Source organism: Rhagoletis zephyria, unplaced genomic scaffold, assembly GCF_001687245.7.
Source record: "Rhagoletis zephyria isolate East Lansing unplaced genomic scaffold, Rhagoletis_zephyria_1.1 Rzeph_scaffold_00166, whole genome shotgun sequence".
NCBI lineage: Eukaryota > Metazoa > Arthropoda > Insecta > Diptera > Tephritidae > Rhagoletis > Rhagoletis zephyria.
Genome location: NW_016157250.1, coordinates 287,021 through 306,829, shown reverse-complemented (window position 1 = coordinate 306,829; position 19,809 = coordinate 287,021). Strand labels below are relative to the sequence as shown.

The window sequence follows — 19,809 nt, the reverse complement described above, 5'->3', positions numbered from 1 at the left end:
GGCCAAAGATTGATGTAAAGCGATCCATAGCTCTCACCCGGCTGGACCGCTCCTCTCTCAGATTAGTAGTCGGGGTAATCACCGGACACTGCCTGATGGGCACACACGGAAAAAGGTTGGGATACCTCACCAACGATTTCTGTCGCAGTTGCAGAGACGAGGAGGAGGTGGAGACCATCGAACACTATCTCTGCCACTGTCCCGCCCTGTCCAATATGCGCAACCAATTCTTCAACAAGTACTTTGTAGATTGTTTAGCCGATTTGAACTCGGCGAACGTTCTCGACTTTTTGTGCTATATAAAACGCACTCGGTGGTTCAATTACTAAGGGAGGGAAAGAAACAAATGGCTTCGGCCAGTGGTATCACAACGGGCTTTTCCAGCCCACGTGTGCTCCGCGTTCTGCGCGGGGCAGCCACTCTAACCTAACCTAACCTACCACCGAGAGACAAAAAAGTAAAAATCTCGACAGCCAAGGTACTTACGATCATCAAATTTCATGAAAGCCTTGTCCAAACATTTTAATAATAATGGGAACTCTTTTTGGGTCTGAAAACCCATGGTCCTTAAAGACAAAGTAGTGGTACATTTGTACCACCAAATATCTTCATACATTACAATACGATTAAAATCGTGAATGTTTCAATTGGAGCGCGCATAGTTAAGAGAAAACCGTATATAAACGCAAATGAAGCAGACTAAACGGCGAAGTCGATTTCTATTTGACAAACTGTTTAACTCGACATGAGTGCTTCAAAGCATACCTTCACCGAATCAAACACGAATCGGAACCCATATACGACTAGTGCGGAGGAGATGTAATCGATGACGTATTTTCTGAGTTTATGCGATTTGACAGTACCAGATTCAAGCTTCGCAACATATCTATGGAGGCTATGCTACAAAGCAGCGAAAAATGGTCGGCAGCATTTGACGCAATAGTAAAGGCCATGAAAGGGCTAAGGACCCCCGAGTGGCTACGGCATAGCAGCGGCGACTAACTACCTTTCTCCCTCCCGATGTAGTGCTTGACGTCATTCCCGTGGGGTGCGCAGTTTCCTGGTTTTATAGGGGCACTTGAGAGCCCCTGAAAAAACTGTTAAAGTATAAAAAACGAGTTCGCTGAGTAAACTTCGTCGGACGGATCGATGCCGACGGGTGATATTCGCTTAACATTTCATCAAGTAAAACTAAACCGGAACAATAATTTAGTGCAACTACAAATATTGTAGAGGATTGTCCTTAAAAAACGCTAGTTTGAAAATAGGAACAAATAAAAATAAATTTAAAATTAAATAAATTAATTGAAATAAAATATGTACTACGAATTCAAGAAAGTTCAAATAAACTCAAGTAAATTCTAATAAAATGAAATAAAATACGATAAATTAAAGTAACTTTAAATAAAATAAAATAAATTAGAATTAAGTACCATAAATTAAAATAAAATATCTCAAATTTAATTTTAAAAAATTACATACTATATAATAACAATAAAAAGAGGAGACAAATATAATTAAGAAATTTTACTAAAAATTACTTCTTTAATTTTGGATAAAATTTTGATAAGTTTAGCTAGGTATCTGATGGCATTTTTCTTTATGCATACAAGCGAAAAAGCATTTATGCACATATATTCTTTGGTACGTAAATGTAGATATGTCTTGCAAAATCAAAAGTACATGTAGCCAGTAAGATGCATGAACTTTAATAAGTGCTGTAGCATAGTTGGTTGATGCGTGGCAATAAATTATGCTTCTCTGCCGTTGTTGTCAGGGTTCATATCCTGCCAGAGGCGTTTGTTTTTATAAGCTTTTATTTAACTTGGTCATCCCGCGCAAATCGTGGAAATTTCCAATCGATTTTAAACTAACTTCCCGACAAGTTAGAGACTTGAAATTTTCAGCATAGTTCCAACCACGATGAAAATGCAATTTAAAATATAAATGAATTTCCCTATATGGTCCAGGGATCTTGATTCAAAGTCGGTCAAAAATTAGTAAAATGTATGGCTAACAGAGCGTAATTTGCCAAAGAACGTAAAACCAGAGCAAAGCTATTTATGGCAAATTCTAGATATCAACCTAGTCTAGATATGAACCTCGTTGTAGGCATCATATCAAGGAGATAAAATTAGAAGACTCGAGAAGTTTCCTCGCCAGAAAAACTTTAATATTGCGCCTATATATATGCCATGCTACAGCGGAAGTGGAGGACACACCATTTCTTTAAATGAAATTAACTGCTGCTTTATGTATGTATGTACATATGTATGTTTATACAAAACGTAAGCAAACAACATTTTGCTTGCATAGTCTTCTGTTCTCTTTCATTGCAAGTTGAATTATTTTAATATCTATTGCAAAATTTTGTACATAAAATAAAATAAAACTATTTAATATACAACGCTTTTATAAATGGACTAAAAATTAGAAAATAAAGTAATGTAAAAAAAATATTTTTTTAAAAATAAGCTTTTATTTAACATGTTTAATCAAAGGAATAAAATAAAGTAGTGAAACAAAAGATTTTTTAGCAAGAAAATTTTGTCAAAACTGAACTAAAATTAATAAAATAAAATAAGTTAAGGTCTCGTTAAAGTTACTAAAAGCCATTTAGTGAAAAGAGTTATTCAAACTCTAAAGAAAATTACTAACAATTTGTACTAATTTACTTCGTTTTTAAAAAAGCTTGTCGGCGAATTCAGCGTACGTGCATAATTGGTTAGGTATGTATGTATTTATATGTATGTATGCAGATATTCAAATGCCGGTTTGCTTCGCGCGACAAGCTTTTTTAAAAACGAAGTAAATTAGTACAAATTGTTAGTAATTTTCATTAGAGTTTGAATAACTCCTTTCACTAAATGGCTTTTAGTAACTTTAACGAGACCTTAACTTATTTTATTTTATTCATTTCAGTTCAGTTTTGACAAAATTTTCTTGCTAAAAAATCTTTTGTTTCACTACTTTATTTTATTCCTTTGATTAAACATGTTAAATAAAAGCTCATTTTTAAAAAAAATACATTTTTTACATTACTTTATTTATGAATTTATTTCTAAAATAAAATAGGGAATAATTTGGTGGTTGAAATGAATTTTTTGCATTTCAATCGCCATCGAAGTTATTGAAGAAGAAGAAGAATTCGTTGACAAGACGGGGGAAACGAAAGCGAAGTGATTTTGAGCACTTGTCGGCGCAGTTGCATGATTTCGGTAACAAGTGGAAAAAATATTTTATTTAGATGAAAGAAGTGTGCAAAGGGAAGGGGGATTTTGACCGCTGTTGCCACTTTTCCAATCGGCGCGGTGGTTGATAAAATTTTAGATTTTGTCATCGCCGCGACGCAAATCAACTTATGGACGGCTCATGTTTGTAGCGGGGCAAGTGTGCAAGGTGCGCACGAATTTATGAATGGTAGTTTTTACATTTATGAATGAATGTCTTGCTTGTGAGAAGAGTGAGTTCGGGGAAAAGTAAGCGCAGTGTCTGTATGTTTTCATTTGTAGTATTTGTATGTATGTAAATACATAAGTACATATGTATTTGGTTTTTGATGTTCATAGATTGATTAGAGTAATCAGAAGCGATTGCATTTTTGTTTGCATGAACACTAATCAATTATGTACGCGTATGCATATGTACATACATATATGTATTTATATATGTACATAGTTTGTAACCTGTACATATGCACATTTATATCTATGTATTATTCACAAGTAAATATTAATTTAAACATATGATCACAACCATTTAATTTAATATTTCTTCAATGTTGATAGATAATATTCAATTTCTTGATTAAACATCAAAATGTTCATCAACTAATAAAACTTGGCAAAACAATGGTGGTTTTCTGCACACACAATTCCACGAAATTTGAGCATCGCAAGCTTGGGCCCTCGAATTTCAATGTGTTGTGAAAAAAAACCGTTCTTAAATTTGCAGGTCCTCACCAGAAAAGGAGCGGTATCAGGGACTCAAAAACGGCGGTTCGGGATTTAGGTCCTTTTAGTTGGAGACCGGACAGCTATGCATTGCTCGATGCAAGAAGCCGAGATACATATGTAATAGAGAGGTTAACGACCGGCGTGCATTATGCCCATTTGACACATAAAGGCAAGTGCAGTGTAAAATACGTGAAGGAACGCATACACAATTCTACATAGAGCCGATGAGAAACACTGGAAAGCTGTAAAGGGGAAACGGGGAACATATGTATGTACATGCATAACGACCCACAACCAGAGCGCCGGACACCACGCTGGAAGTGGATAAGGAGTTCCAAAACGCCCCTACCGAAAATCTCACCACGCTCTCGCGGATGATCGCCTGCTCTTCTTTAGTTTTTCTTGGCCCTCTGTTTTTATGATTTTGTTTTATTTGGTTGGAATTAACCTTGTTTTGACCTTTCGAGCTTCAACTTTACTTTAATTTAGAAAAATTCATTATTTGGCGCGGATGATTTTCATAAATTTTTTTGCCTTCCGTGCATAGTCATACATAGGAATACATAAATGTATATAAACACATAAATTTAAGTCGCATGAATTACTTAGCATCACGGGGAAATTTGTACATACGCTAGCTAGCTGAGTTTTCACCTTTTTTTTTTTGGTTTTTGCTACTTCCTTAGGTTTAAGTAATAGTTTGAGGTTAGTTTCTTTAAGTTTTTCATTTCTTTGCTCACCATACAATTTTATCATTTGTTGAAATAATTATTTTGATAATTTTCCGCGGCAGTCCCGCAGATTCGATCTCAAATTGTGTGTGGAGTAAGTCGATAATATTAAGTTTTTTCTTTGTATTTTTGTTAAAATAGCGTAGCCGCGGAGTGTGGTAGTCCAAGCTGGATAGTAGGTAATGTAGTAATGAGAGAGGATTTACTTTCAATTGTTCATGTCAGCTACTGGAAAGGTTATACCTATGTATGCATATTAGTAACCTTATGAGCTTCATTTGAGGTGAACCACGACAGTGGCGGCGATAAAGTTAGGAACTACTGAGGGATTTTATAAGCATAATTATCCTGCTTTTTTTAGTTGTTTACATTTTTTTCTCATTTTTTTGGGGCGTTAAGGGAAATTTTACTAGCTATTCCTTCTAGAGTATTAAGAGAATTCGAATTATGTAGATTAGGTTTTTTTATGATTTCCTGAATTAAATTAAATGTACCTATAATAAAAATTAAGTATATGTATGTATGTAAACGACAGCTGTAATTTGAACTTGGCTAAAGAAAAAAAAACAATACATATTAATGTAACTATAACATTAATTATGAGTTGAAGGTCTGATCGTTTCTCTATGTCAACATGAGGGACTAGTGCTTTTCTTAGATTGGTGTGGGTGTTGCACTAGGGCAGCAGGAGGAAGGCGGATGCAGGGTGACACAATGACACACTAACTTGTACAGGACGGGACAGTAGACTAGACGTACTTAAGTCGGGATCAGGGGGCGTAACACAACGTCCATGGCTCAGCGTTACACACACGCAGAGAAGGGTGGGTAGGCTCCACCCGACAGGACGGTTCTTCTGCTGTTCTTTCAAACTTTCTTTCTTTTCTTCTCGATCTCTACATTCAAACCTATCCTACTTATGTCCCGAACACAGGCATGAGTAAACTTGCTTATGTGTGCTGTAGGTAAGGGCTGTGGAGATAACCCCCCCCACCGACGATCTTGGCCTGGGCTTGCTAGCATGCCTGTTTGCCACAGCTCCTTACCCCGACAACCGGCAGACATAACAACCTCCAAAGATGGAGTTTTTTATGAATAGAAATAGTTTCTTAGGGCCGGATTCACAGTGCTTAGTTAAACGACTGTTAACTTAACCACCAACAAGAGTTTAACTTTCAATTTATATTCAGAGTCCATTAGCGCACACAAGGGGTGGGTTTTGGGGTTCAAACCCCCCCTAAAGCTAATAACTTCAAATACAATCTGTATCTTAAAGCTAAGAATCCAGCTCTCAAGGAAATTATAAGAAATATTTATTATAATTTCTGTTGCTTGAAAAAGCGCTTTGTTTTTGCTGTAAATTTTCATGAGGGAATAAATATACGAGCATTTTTTTTCTTTAGAGCTGCAAACTGATTTAATAAAATTTCTTTTCTATTTCTCGTCCGTCGTTTTATATGAATTTTTTGTTTTTCTTGATAGTTCAGTTAATTTTTTCGGTATTTGAAATATTAAAAAAATTTAGCAATCGTGAAAAATCACCATCTCTATCGAAAACCAGAAATCGAAAAAATGAACATAGAAGTGCAAAAATTCATGGAATCAATAAATTTATTTTTACTGACTCTTTTTTGAAATTTTTTGCTAGGTACTCTTGAGTTTATAGAACTTTTTATTAAACAAGTAGTTTTTAAGGAAAGAACACAACCGACTTCAATTCTCATATTCAAATTTAGGGGTACCGTTAATTTCTTCATGATCCAATCATCGGATCTCTAAAACAAATTACGGGACGAACCTTGAGGTCCTATCTTTCTAACAAAAAAAGGATTATTGAAAACGGTTCTCGTGGTCCAAAGTTATGTATTCCGGCGAGATGATAACCTCCCTTTTTTTTGAAGTCGGTTAAAAGCGTTTGAGTTCTGTTTATCTGTAAATAAAGTGCAATTTATGAATTTTAAAACGTTTATTTATTTATTACATACTGTATATAAAACTTGCATAAATGTATTTTAAAGAGGGTATTATCTGAAGCAAATTTTCAGTATTTTCCGGTGATATATCTTCAGAAATATAAAACCCCCCTAAAATATATTCCTGGGTGCGCCCCTGTCAGAGTCACATAGTTAACTATGGAAACTCATATCGCCTTTAAAATTTGAAATTCGTTCCACAAAAAAAAATTAGTTTCACAAGAGTTTAACTATGGGGGCATGCTGGTTTAAACTTTTGTTAACTGAGTGTTGTGAATATGAAAATCAATAGTTAAACTCTTATCAGTGGTTAACTACGGAGTGTGAATTTGGCCCTTAAAGAACTTTTTGAAAAAAGTCCCCTCAGATGAAAAAACAGATTAGTCTTAAAAAATCTGCATAAAATATTTAAAAATCTTTTCAACGAAATCGTAATAACGATATTTTTGATGCTGTTTTTTTACTTCTTTCAAAGATTGATTTACGAAAAACTTAAATTACTGGGCCAAAACTATTCTGCTTTAGACTTATGGGATCTCGGTAGAAAGGTATTTTCCCACTGTTTGTATTTATGTGGAAAAAAGTCATTCGTGCCCCAATTTTTTATTTATTTTTTTCAAATACTAACACATCTTAATTCAACTTTGAGTGATGTTGGTTCATCCTACCTTTCTCTTTCATTCTGTGAGTGAGCTTATTAGCAAAGAAATAAAAAGAGCGAGAAAGTACCTTTCCAATCATACCTCACAAGTCTAAATCGGAAGAGTTTAGGTTCATTTATTCAAGTTTTTCTTATACCAATCTTTGAAAAAAGTTAAAAAAAACAGTATCAAAAATCTCATCATTACGATTCCGTTGAAATTTTTTTATTTGTTTCTTTAATTTCTATGCAAATTTTTTAAGCTTAAACCGTTTTGTCAATTGATTTAAAAAAATCCTTTGAGAAACTATTTTTATTCATAAAAAACTCCTTTTTTTGAGGTATTTTCAAATCGGTCCAGCTCACTTAAATCTTAATATTTTTCCGAAATATTTTTTTTGGTGGACGTCTTAACATATACATACATAATAGATTTTATAATTCCAATGGAAAAACAGTACAGATTTTTTTTTGTTTGGGGAGTGATGCAGTCTAATGAACATACATAGAAGTAAAATATAAATAAATTTAAGCAACACATACATAACAAAACCTAAGTCATACACATTTCAATTTCAGCGTCCGCGTCTTTGGTATCCATCTTTACGCTATCACGACAAAATCATACATGAGCCGCTCAACTTCTGTGGCAAACGACAGCGAGCATGTTGGCGAGCATGCTCGCATTCATGTTCGACGTGTGTGGCCACTATTACTTAGCCGAGTGTGTATACCAGTGGTGCCCACGCACGATTGAGAGAAATAGAGATTGCGCCAATCGCGGTACCGCTAATCCGCTCTTTGTGGTTTTTACAGAATCAGCTGTGTGCGTGACGTCCTCTTGGTGCAATTGTTGATTGTGAGCATAAGAAAAAACCAAATAACAATTTTAATCTTTGTGCGTTAATATTTCTGCGTGGTTTTAAACAATTATTGAGACATTACAAAGCAAAATGAAGTGTGCCGTGGCAAAGTGTAATTTTTTCGTTTCCTACGGATGCAAATCTGGCGAAAAAGTGGAGGCAGATCTGCCGGCGAGGAGATGCATTAAACACCAAATCGTCCATGTCCATGTCCATGAAGCACTTTACTAGGGAAGATATTGAAAATAATACACAATTCGGAATGGATAACATATTGTGTATTTTCATACTAATTGCATTTGTTATTGTTTTTTTTAAATTCCTTAATAATACTAATAATAGATTGGCGCTTACACATATGTTAGTGTTTGGCCGAGCTTCTCCTCCGCCTTGTGGCTTGCGCCTTGATGTTGTCACACAAAGCGGAGAGACCTACAGTTCTACGCCGACTCCGAACGGCGATTGTATTTTTATGAGAAGCTGTTTTTCATGGCAGAAATACACTTGGAGGTTTGCCATTGCCTGCCGAGAGACGACCGCTTGTAAATTCCTTAGGTTTTGCAAAACTTCGTATTTTAAAACGTGATGCGGTGCCTACCATTTACGAAGATTATACTGTAGCTAAGTTTTTATAGCCGTTGCGAGTGATACTGTTGATGCAAATAAGTCTGATGAAAGTGTGAAGCCACACTCATGCATCCTCAAGGAAATGGTACAAAAGTCATCAAATAAAAGCTGTGGAGTTTATAGTGGTTGGCTACCGTCCAAAAATATAAATATGCACTCTGCGTGGCTTTTTACAATGGTGAGTCCAAATATTCACTTTGCTGCACACCTTCCTTTTGGTCTACATGAAATTGCAAACACTGTTAGTACATCCATTTTTTCATGTGCTAAAAATTGGACTTACCTAAAGGGCTACATGTCCAAAATTATTGCTACGTGTTCCTATTTAATCAATCTTTGTATATTTATTGATTCATGCAAAATTGGGTCATGCAATATTAAATTTAAAACATTTTACTGCATTGTTTACATATTTTTATATGCGTTTTGGCATTTCTCTCTCGCAATTGCACCAAGATGACGTCACGCAAAAATTACGCTCAAAAATCCTCTCTCATTGGCGCAATCTTGTATTCTATCATTCTTGGTGTGGTGATAGATACAAGATTGCGCCGATCAGAGAGGATTTTTGAGAATAACTTTTGGGGGGCATCACACTGGTGCAATTGCGAGAGAGAAATGCCAAAACGTGAGCAAGAATGGAAGAAGAAGAAAAAATGTTGCAAGGAAAACGTAAACAAGTTGCACCAGTGTGACGTCATGCAAACAACGATTCNCAACCTTTGTATTCTCTCAATCGTGGGTGCACACGGTCTCCGGGAGTTACTCGGCTTTCACATACAAGTCGTGTGTGCGCAGCTACCCACTTAGCGCGAGCTGTTTTGCTGAGTACACACATACAGATACAAAAGTATTGCGCTTGTATTGGGAGATCTGCCAACGCTGTGCACCACTGGTGTATACAGACAGCTACCCCTGTAGGGAAACGAACTAGTGCGGAACTGGTTCGGTTCTAGTGCGTTTGGAACCATGACTAGTACGCGTTAATTCTCTTTTGCATGCTAGCGACTGGCGAATTTAACATTGCGATGTCCTAGGAAGTGTCAATTGTCCCCCGTTGCATCCCTTTGGCTCTAGTTCCGAACCAGTTCTAAATTCGACAGATAAAATCTAGTTCGTTTTGCATCGCTTTTTCTATAGTTCCGAACCTGTTCCAAATTCGACAGATGAGATCTAGTTCGTTCTGCATCCCCTTTTATTTAGTTCCAAACAAGTTCCTAATTCGATAGATGATATCTAGTTCGATCTGCATCCATTTTTTATAGTTCCCAACCTGTTATAAATTCCTCACCTTAGATCTACATTTCTAATCATGCTTGTCGAAACATTTCCCTGTTATATTAAATACGATCGGTTGAAGAAAGGACAATACCATCACAAATGTTTAAACGCATTTATTAAAAATTTATAAACCAAATTAGTAGTAGTAGTAGTATTAAACTTAAGTAGTATGTAAAAAACAAAAGTGCGTTCTGCTTAAAAGTAAAAATATTAGTTCCCTTTGTCGTACTTGTCTAAATTTAAGCATATTGATTTTTAAGTAAATTCAGTTCCTTTTAAGCTTATATGTATGTATATGAAGTACTTCGAAAGTTTTTGTCATACTTAACTTAAATAAGATATACAGTCAGTCAATAAAGTTTAGGTACAGCGAAGATTTTACAATACCGGTAACTATTTTTTAAATATTTTATTTTTCCCTAATTTTTTATAAAAATATGGTTAATTCTACACCAAAAACCCCAAAAATCAGAGTTCCAAACCTTATGCGAAATTAAAGAAAACTGCAAATTTCCATCCAAATATTGCAATTTACGCTCTTTAGAAAGAAGTTAAGTACGCAGTTCTTTGGCCCATTCAATTTTAGTATAACAAAGTGCACGTTTGAGGTAGCTAGCACTTACCACTGATATTTAGCAATTTTTTCTTTTTTGTTGTTTGGTAAGTCCTAGCTTCCTCATACTTGCACTTCATGATACTAAAATTGAATGGGCTAAAAAACTGCAAGCTCAACTTTTTTCTAGATAGCGTAAATAGAAAGTGAATTATTTTAATGAAATTTTACAGAATTTTCTTAAATTTTGCGCAAGGCTTGGGACTCTGATTTTTGGGGATTTCTTTGTAGAATTGACCATATTTTTATAAAATTGCCGAATTTTTATAATTACCGAAAACTAAACTATTTAAAAAATAGTTGCCCGTATTGTAAAAAATTCGTTGTACCTAAACTTTATTGACTGACTGTATTAAGGTAGCTGTGCTGGATTACATAAAAAAAAATTAATTTGTTTTTTCTTGAAAAAAGGTAGCTCTGGTCGCTTGAATTTTTAAATAAATTTAGTGAGAAAGTGGTAATTATTTTGATAATTTTTTTTTTAAATGCCTCTTTTTCTGCAACTGCATTGCCTTTCTCAATTGTCCTTCAGGATTTTGGCCTTTGTTTATGGAATCACGAAGTATAATGATTCTTAAAAACTATACCAGCGTGAGTACAAACGTATCCTTTTGAGAGGTAGCCGCACCCTTATAAAAGGAATAAGACCCAAACTTTTCAGGTCAAAATTTCAGTAGGTTGCGTCTGTATGGCCTTTTCAATTTTATAAATTATCATTATTTTTAAGTGGAAAAATAAAACTCAAAATTAATGACAATCTTTGCGCTAAAAAAATAATATCATAAAATAGTCATTATTTGTAATCCCAAAAATAAAAATCAAATAATAATTATTTCCGTTTGAGCGAAAAAATAAAAATCAATAATAATTCATAAAATAATGATTAAATGCTGATTTAAATTATTTTACTCATAATGATTACCTTCCCTGCTTTTAAAATTTAAAATAAAATAGTTTAGTGAAAGTACCACATTTCACTGCTTTTGGACTGGTGTGGAACTAGTTACTATCGGACTGGTTCGCTTTTGGCGAAAAAGAACTAGTACTGAACTAGAAATCTGGTTCACTAGTTCGTGTTTTCCCTACAGGAACTCGTCTCAACACGGCGAGCGAGCAACACGCAGCAGGTTCGCTCGTCTAAGAGGAGCCCGTGCAAACAAGCGCTCGTTTGCCGAGAAAGCCCAATAATGACAGAATACAAGATTGCGGCCATTGGAAATGATTTTTGAGTGTAATTTTTGCTGACGTCATCTTGGTGCAATTGCGAGTGAGAGATGCCAAAACGCATAGGAAAAAATGTAAACAATGTGTAAGAATGTGTTAATATCAATATTACTTAAATGGTCCAATTTTGCAGGAATTAATAAATATGCAAAGTTTAATTAAATAGGAACACGTAGCAATTATTTTGGGCATGTAGTTCTTTAGGTATGTACAATTTTCAGCGCATGCCGGATGTTGGAAAAATGCATGAAGTTTTCCTGCTACGCACCGATACATATTATAGGTCTTCACACCGAAGCTTGGTACTCGGTGTTCGGAAATTTTTTCCCCCTGTATTTTGTTTGTGTAACATTGTGTGAGAATTACCGGATACAGAGTTACCGAATACCGAGCTCGGTGTGAAGACCCATGTTGTTTCTTACGTTTTATTTGATATCGAAACATATAAAAGATTGTTATTATTGTTTAATACGTTTGAAAAAAACGACCTCTGGTTACGGTTCAAACGTCACGTCAGCTAGGGGAATGGATAACATTGGATGGTGTCCAAACGGTAAATTTTTTGTTGCTGATGATGTGCGCATGTTTATATGTATAAATACATACTACATTATTTTGTTGCAATCCTACCTATATATCCCCAACATAAACATACATATGACGCGTAGCCGCGAATAACATTGGAAAACTCCCGCTTCGGAAATGGGCAGATTGTAGTTAGCGTAAACGAACATAGCGACACGAGTGTTAAGAAGCCTGCGAAAAGCATAGAAAAAATTTCTCGGGCTCGAACTATCCTGTCTTTTAAGTTAGAACCAAAAATACATACCCACAAAATTTCATTGAAGTTCGTTAAGCGATTTCGCAGATTAGAGTAAACCAGAGGTGCCCAAACTTTATTTTTCTCGCAGACCCCTTTCAAAAAGTTACTGATTTCGGTGGACCCCCTGGTGATACATTTGTAAATATTCCCAAAGCTCGTGAAAAAATTAAATGTGAAGATTAGATATAACTATGGAAATTTGCATCGCGGGAGAATTCAAAAACTAAACTCGAGAGTGGCCAAAAGAAAACCAAAATAGTGTCTTGTGTTCTATTTATAAAAACTAGTATCGCCCAGTTGTCGAAAATCGACATCTTTTTTCATACACTTTTGAATTTTACCTATCACCAATACTAACTCTCTTATGTGAATTACTATTTTGAAGTCCACCAGCATAATTTATAGCGAATTTACAGGAAAACTTAAAATCGAATTATGAACGTTAATACCGGATTGATTAATGCTAATTTTACCAAGTCTCATCCTCATTAGCTTTTGAAAATAGACCGAAAAAGGAACCTCGATTTTCATTTATAAAAAATATGCATATGTATTTGTAAGTATAGATGAGATGTTCATATGCTGCTCTGTAAAATTTCAGGACGTCAGCATAAGCGGTTCCAGGGAAAAGCGATAGGAGAATTTCAGTTTGTATGGGAGGTGCCACGCCCCCTTTCCCAAAATCTACCACTTTTCGGTATTTACAATCTATGCATCTCTGCTAAGTTTTAGTTCCGCAGCATAATTAGTTTTATAGATATAGTGGTTTTCACATTTGAGTCTATATGTCAAGTGCCACGCCCCCTATGTATCGGGATTAATATTTCTGGATTAGAAGAAGTTATATCCTTTAAATCGGTGTATCGCAAAATTTTTTTTGTGGCGTATTTATGTACAGATAATGTCATTACACACTTTCAGATTTTAAAAAATAGAGCTCGTAAATCTATCAAAATACTCTCCCGCTCCTCAGAGTTATATTTATTTTTTAAGAGCACTCCGAACCCCAGCGTTATGTACATTATCCTCGACATAAACTCATCAAATATTCGGCTCCCTCATGATTTTGTACGTGTAGTATTTGTTTTACTTGTGTTGATATCATCGTTTTTTATTTTTATAACTCCGAGTTTTAAAGTAAGGAGAAAAATATTTATCACTTTTTTAAAACACAAAACTTAAAACACCAAAACGGCTAAGCTTTTTACGCCATACTTTTAATTCAGACACTTACAATAGAGAAAATAACGAGTCTAGAAAGATTGGTGACAAACAACCAAGCCAGCAAGAAGCATAAAAAGTGTTCCACCGTCTCATCCTCTTCAAGGCAAGATGGGCAAATGGACTTGTCATTTACGCCTATCACAGTCAGGTGCTTGTGCCACGTGAAGTGACACGTGAAGTGACCAGTCAGCAGTCCAGCAAGTTGTCTTCAGTGTCGTTTACTCAGTGAGAGCAAAAACTTAGATAGACCTTCCGAGATTGACGGTAAAATGAGTTTTGCTCACCTGCATTCCCTCGATGCCTCACAGTCATCGCTGAGCGAAGTATTCACCCAGTTACTGATAATGGCTTAGATGGCCGAAGGTGGGAGCGCTAAAAATGGTTGATGTCCGAATACTGCCTGGTCTGAGCCAACTCTGGCCAAATGGTCAGATGTCTCACAACCAGGTACTCCTGAGTGACCTGGCACCCAGAGTAAAGCAACCTCGTGATGTTCACCATCATATTTTAGTCGAGAATTGCATTGCCGGACTAGTTTGTACTTCACATATATAGAGGGCTGGTCAATGCCTTAAGTGCAGCTTGGTTGTCACTGCAGACACGTAAACTCCTTCCCCTCCATCTGTATTCCACCACGTAGTTCATGGTTTTGAGGATTGCAATTACCTCAGCCAGGAAGACCGAAGCATATTCCCCTATAGAGAAGGGAAGCTTATCCCCATTAACTTCGAAAAATACCCCAGATCATGACCCAGAGTCAGTTTTGGAGCCATCAGTTAAGATTCGACAATGTGCGAGTCCAGTCTCAGTGATGGAATTAAACCAGCATTCAGTCTCAGGGAACTCAACACTGGAATCTATTCAACAAAAGTTATGGTAAATCGCTGCCGCCAGCAATTTCCGCCGCGCCCTACTCTGTTTTATACCAACATCCGGTCTTTTTAGTCTGCCGGTGGCCTTTAAGGCTCCCCCACGTATGAAAACACAAAGTAATGGTAAGTTCAGCAGTGCGTCAAGAGCACTATGCACTACTCAAAAAAACTCAAGTTAAATAAAGAAGCTATCAAGCAACCATTTTGGTTCTTTACTATCGACTTACAGCTCATGGTCCCTCATATTTTTATTCACGCCAACGTAGAGCCCTGTCGAGTCTCCCGTGGATTCCTGGGGGTCCACCTGGACCACTTTGGAAATCACTGGCGTAAACGAACACAGTGACACGGGATTTTTATATATTAAGATTAGTGACCACAAATCACAAAATAAGGTTTTACAATAAAATGTAGACTCTTGATTACAAATGTGTGTTTTTTGGATCGGGTAATCCATTCGGACACAATAGCCCGAAATCATTGGGCAGTTAACTAAACCGTACCCAGTTTAATCGTTATTTGGTTTTCTTCAACCAACAATTGCACCAGGATGACGTCACACACTCAGCTGATTCTGTCAAATTCGCAAAGAGCTGATTAGCGGTACCGCATGTCCATGATGCAATTATACAAGGTGTTTGAGGCTGGCAGCTTCTCGCTCTAATTTCGCCAATTGACTGCCTTAGGTGAAACAGTGGTACTTCTTTAACAATTCTTTGCCTAATAATATAGTTGAATATTTTTTATTTTTTCTTAGTACATTTTGTTTTCCTAAAAAGGTATTTTATCTTATTTTATTTCATTTCATTACAAATATACTATAAAAAAAAAATATATTTTGTTTAGAGGAAAATATGAAATTTTATATTTCCCCCCAAACGGGGATTAATTTCTTCCCGTTTTTCTTCGTATACTACTCAGCTAAGGCAGTATCAAATCGAGCTGTAACAACCGATACCACCTTGTATTATTGCATCATGGAGCAAGCCAAACTTCTCGTGCCTCGCCTCATTGCCGCTACGAGTACGAGCTGCGAGCGCCTGGTTGCCTGCGAGGCATTGAGTAGGAGTTTGCTCGCTCGCTCGCTCGAACTCCGAGTTTTTGCGTACCCTTATTATACCCTTGTGAACAATGCGCTTGGGTATACAAATTAATATTTTTGGTGCAATTTTCAAACGCAATAACACGAAAACTAGAGCCAAACCAGAAAAACGCTAACATCATTGAAATCAGGCTATTCGAGTAACATATATTTACCAGATATGAACCATCAATGTAGAAATTTTCCAATAACACTGTATGTATAATAAGTTAAATAAAAACGTTGATTGTGTTACCTTTTGTTCATCCAATAATAAATTATTGGATTTACCATAGCGTTCGACATAGCCAGCCAGTAGAATCCTAAGTACATGTGCTGAACATACTTGGTAGAAGTTACATCGTTGTTGTGGTATGCATAGATGAAGAACATATGATATGGAAACCAGCAAATAGCAAATATTGAAACAATGGCAATAAACATTCGGACTACTTTACGCTTCGATCTCATTGATTCCATTTGGCGATCAGTATTTTCTCCAATGGAACGGCTTCCCCTAAAATTATAACATATTTAAAGTGATTGAGAAGTTTAAAAAGTGTTATGAGCGTTTTAAATACCAGAGAACGCGACCCATTAGGGTGTAACATATAAGCATAACAACCATAGGAAAACCATATGTGAGGATGAGCAGAATAATGTTGTAACTGCATTTAAAAATATTTGATTCAGAATTCAAGATTAAGTATAAGCAATTTCAAAAAACATGCATATGTTTGTGTATACATATGTGTGTTAAGCTAGCCACAAACTACAAAAATGTGCGCAAACTTGCCAAAATGGTATTTTGTAACTTCAAATAAATATGAGATCTCGTTAAAAACACTTAAATTACGGTAAATCCAAGTTTTTAGGACAAAATGTTAAAAAGGTGAATTAAAAAATACACTATCACTTTCTTAATTTTTTTGTATTGTCTTTAACGATGAAATTAATTATACTGCCGGTTTTTTAGCCTCGCATACCTGCAGGAGTTCAAGGCATTAGTATTTTTGTGTGCAAGCCAGGGACGCCAACTAATTTTATATTTTTCCCCGTTGGTCACTGTGAAATTCCCCGATTTTCGGTCAAATTCCATTAAAACAAAATGTTTAGTTCAATTGCTTGAAATTATTAACGAATGTAGGTACATACAATATTTAAATGTTAAATCTAATTTCTCATAAAAATATACTTATTTTATTGTATAACATACGCCATATAAGTCAAAGTTTAAAATTTTGGGCAAAACTTACAAAAATTCAACAAATTAAAAAAAAATTTTAATCAAAATTTTCAACTTTTTACTCGGAATTCCTAGAAGCTAATTTAATTTTGGTATAATAATTTGCACGTTTGAAGTGGCTAAAAGTTACCGTTGATTTTTTATAACTTTTTTGCTGGGGCCTTTCGCTCACTTGAATTTAAATACAGATGATAAAGAAAATACCATGCTTTATATATTAATAAATGAATAAATAATTGCATTATTTAATATATATGTATATACATACAAATGAACATAAGTAAGATTTAAAACAGCAACCTTGAGCAAATACATACTTCATTTAAAATTTCGAACTAGTTCGTTCGATCAATTCAATAACCTAGGGCATTGAACTAATTAGCTCGGGAGCTTCCCAACTCTATTGACAAGGCGAATTTGGCGAATGCTGAAATCAATGTTTTTATAGTGTTGCTAACGCGACTATAAAATAAAATTTTACAAAAAGTATTATGCACTCTAGGTAAGTTCTTTAAAATTAAATAGCCGAAATTCCCCTCAAAAGGCAGCTCATTCCCCGATTCCGCGCAACGAGTAAAATTAGCCGCAAATTGGGGAATTCCCCGAAAGTTGGCATCGCTGGTGCAAACCCCTCACGGTGGGTCTGAAGTATTTTTAAATGGGGCATAAATACCACAAAGGAACTAGCAACGTGATATCAATTTCCAATGTTTTAGAAGCAATTTCCCATAAAAACCAAAATCGCCTCTAGGTAACTTTTTGAAATGCAGTAAAATCCGTTTATAATGGACTCCGCGAGACCGCGTCAAATTGTCCACTATTACCAAGTGTCCATTTCATCAGAATATAAAATTTTAAATCTCAAAAAGCGTTTTATTTATTAATGAAATGATGTACATGTATAAATACAAAATTGTGTACTTTCCATGTACGTAAAAGCCGGTTTTTCCCTCGACATTTTTCTTAAACGTAGAACAAAACGTAGATCAAAAACCAACGAACCGTCGCTCACAGTCAACCGCAGAAGCTGATTTTGAAAGATTTCGGTGAACCAATGAACTTTGTTTATGTATTATAGACATTTTCTGTTGCAGAGACTTGCATCTCTTTACTGAATTCCGGGAATTACCGAACTTTGTTAATTGCAGACCTTTTTTCTTCAATATTGCCATGACACCTCCTGTTATAGTCAGCGTTGCCGCGAGCTTGGAAAAAAGTATCAGTTGCAAAGCATAAAAAGTATCAAAAGCAAACACAACTTTTGCTTTCTAAACTTTTATTTGAAAAACAAATAATAAATAAAATTTTATATTTAAATCCATAGTTATAAAAAAATTTAAATTGCTCTAACAAAAACAGATTGCTTATTTGCATAACGAAAAACAAACGTATAGGGCCCCTAAACCACACAAAATCATTGCGCAATATTGTGGAAATTACTACACAATAATTGCGCTAACCTTGTTTTGGAGAAACGTTGCTCAAGTAAATATGTGCAAAAATATGCGTTGTATATTTTGATAGCTTCAGCTTTTTTTTCTCTTATCCATATTTTACAGCACGATCTGGACACCAAAATGTCCAAACTAGACTAAATAAAATTATAGCTTAAAAAACTAAAACCTCGCTATTAAAATTTCCATTCGTACTGTCATCAGGTTACTTTAAGAATGGAAGTTTAAAGCAATTCTCATTCGTACTGTCATCGGGTATGTAACTTGAGAATGGAAATCGCTGCATCTTTTAGGCGTATCAATATTACATAGTTACATCCCGAGTTAATAAAAGCGAGGTAAAAAATGCGCAGTTATCGCCATTCGCAACTCAAATTACACAGGCCGACAAAATAAGACCGATCTCCTTATCCACAAACCAGACTATACTTTCCCGAAGGTTTTCGGTGCGCTGAATTCAAATATGGCCACAGAATTGCTCTATCACCTCAGGATTTTGAGATATTCTAACCTCCCTGCCCATTTTTTAAGTTTTGTATGCAAGCCAGAGTAATTTTTCTCAAAAAAGTACTAAAAAGGTGTTCAAGTACAAGTCCTTCTCTTTGAAATGGCGTTGATTTGCTCAAATATCTTTTTGCTTTTTGCTGAGATATTACAGTTTTAAGTTTACAGATCTTCCAATTTTTCTATATCTTGAAAATCATGTAAGCAACATAGCGGCCACTTAAAACTTAAACTTAAAATTGTAATATCTCAGCGAAGCAAAAAGATATTTGAGTAAACTCAACGCCATTTCAAAGAAGACTTGTGCTTTAACACCTTTTTTGTATTTCTTTTTTTAATTACTCTGGCTTGCATACACAACTTCTAAAATGGGCAAAACGGCATTTTTTGCACTTATAGGTTGAAATATCTCAAAATCCTGATGTGATAGAGCTATTCTGTGGCCAGACTTGAATTCAGCGCACGGAAAACCTTTGGGAAAGTATAGTTTGGTTTCTGGGTAAAAATTGTGTCGGCCTGTCTTATTTAAAAAGAGGGCTGACGTGTTGCTAGTTATCTCGATTCAGTTTAATAACAACAAATCTGAATATTCCAATGGCTTTCGCCTATAACTAACAACTCTTTTTTCACAATTTACTGACATTCTAAAAGAGTTTTGCATGCAAGACATAGAGCTAGAAACTCTTTTTAGCTAATT

General features: G+C 35.4%; 1 protein-coding gene across 2 annotated transcripts in view; it reads right to left on the bottom strand.

The window, feature by feature from the left end:
• Window positions 1-19,809, bottom strand: part of TkR86C (Tachykinin-like receptor at 86C) — a 380,372-nt gene that overhangs the window by 87,328 nt on the left and 273,235 nt on the right. For both annotated transcript variants that reach the window (XM_017606798.1, XM_017606791.1), the window contains 2 exons: window positions 16,490-16,576; window positions 16,165-16,425 (listed from right to left, as the gene is read on the bottom strand). In XM_017606798.1, coding sequence (XP_017462287.1) covers window positions 16,165-16,425; window positions 16,490-16,576 — 348 coding nt within the window. The remainder of the gene's footprint in view (window positions 1-16,164; window positions 16,426-16,489; window positions 16,577-19,809) is intronic.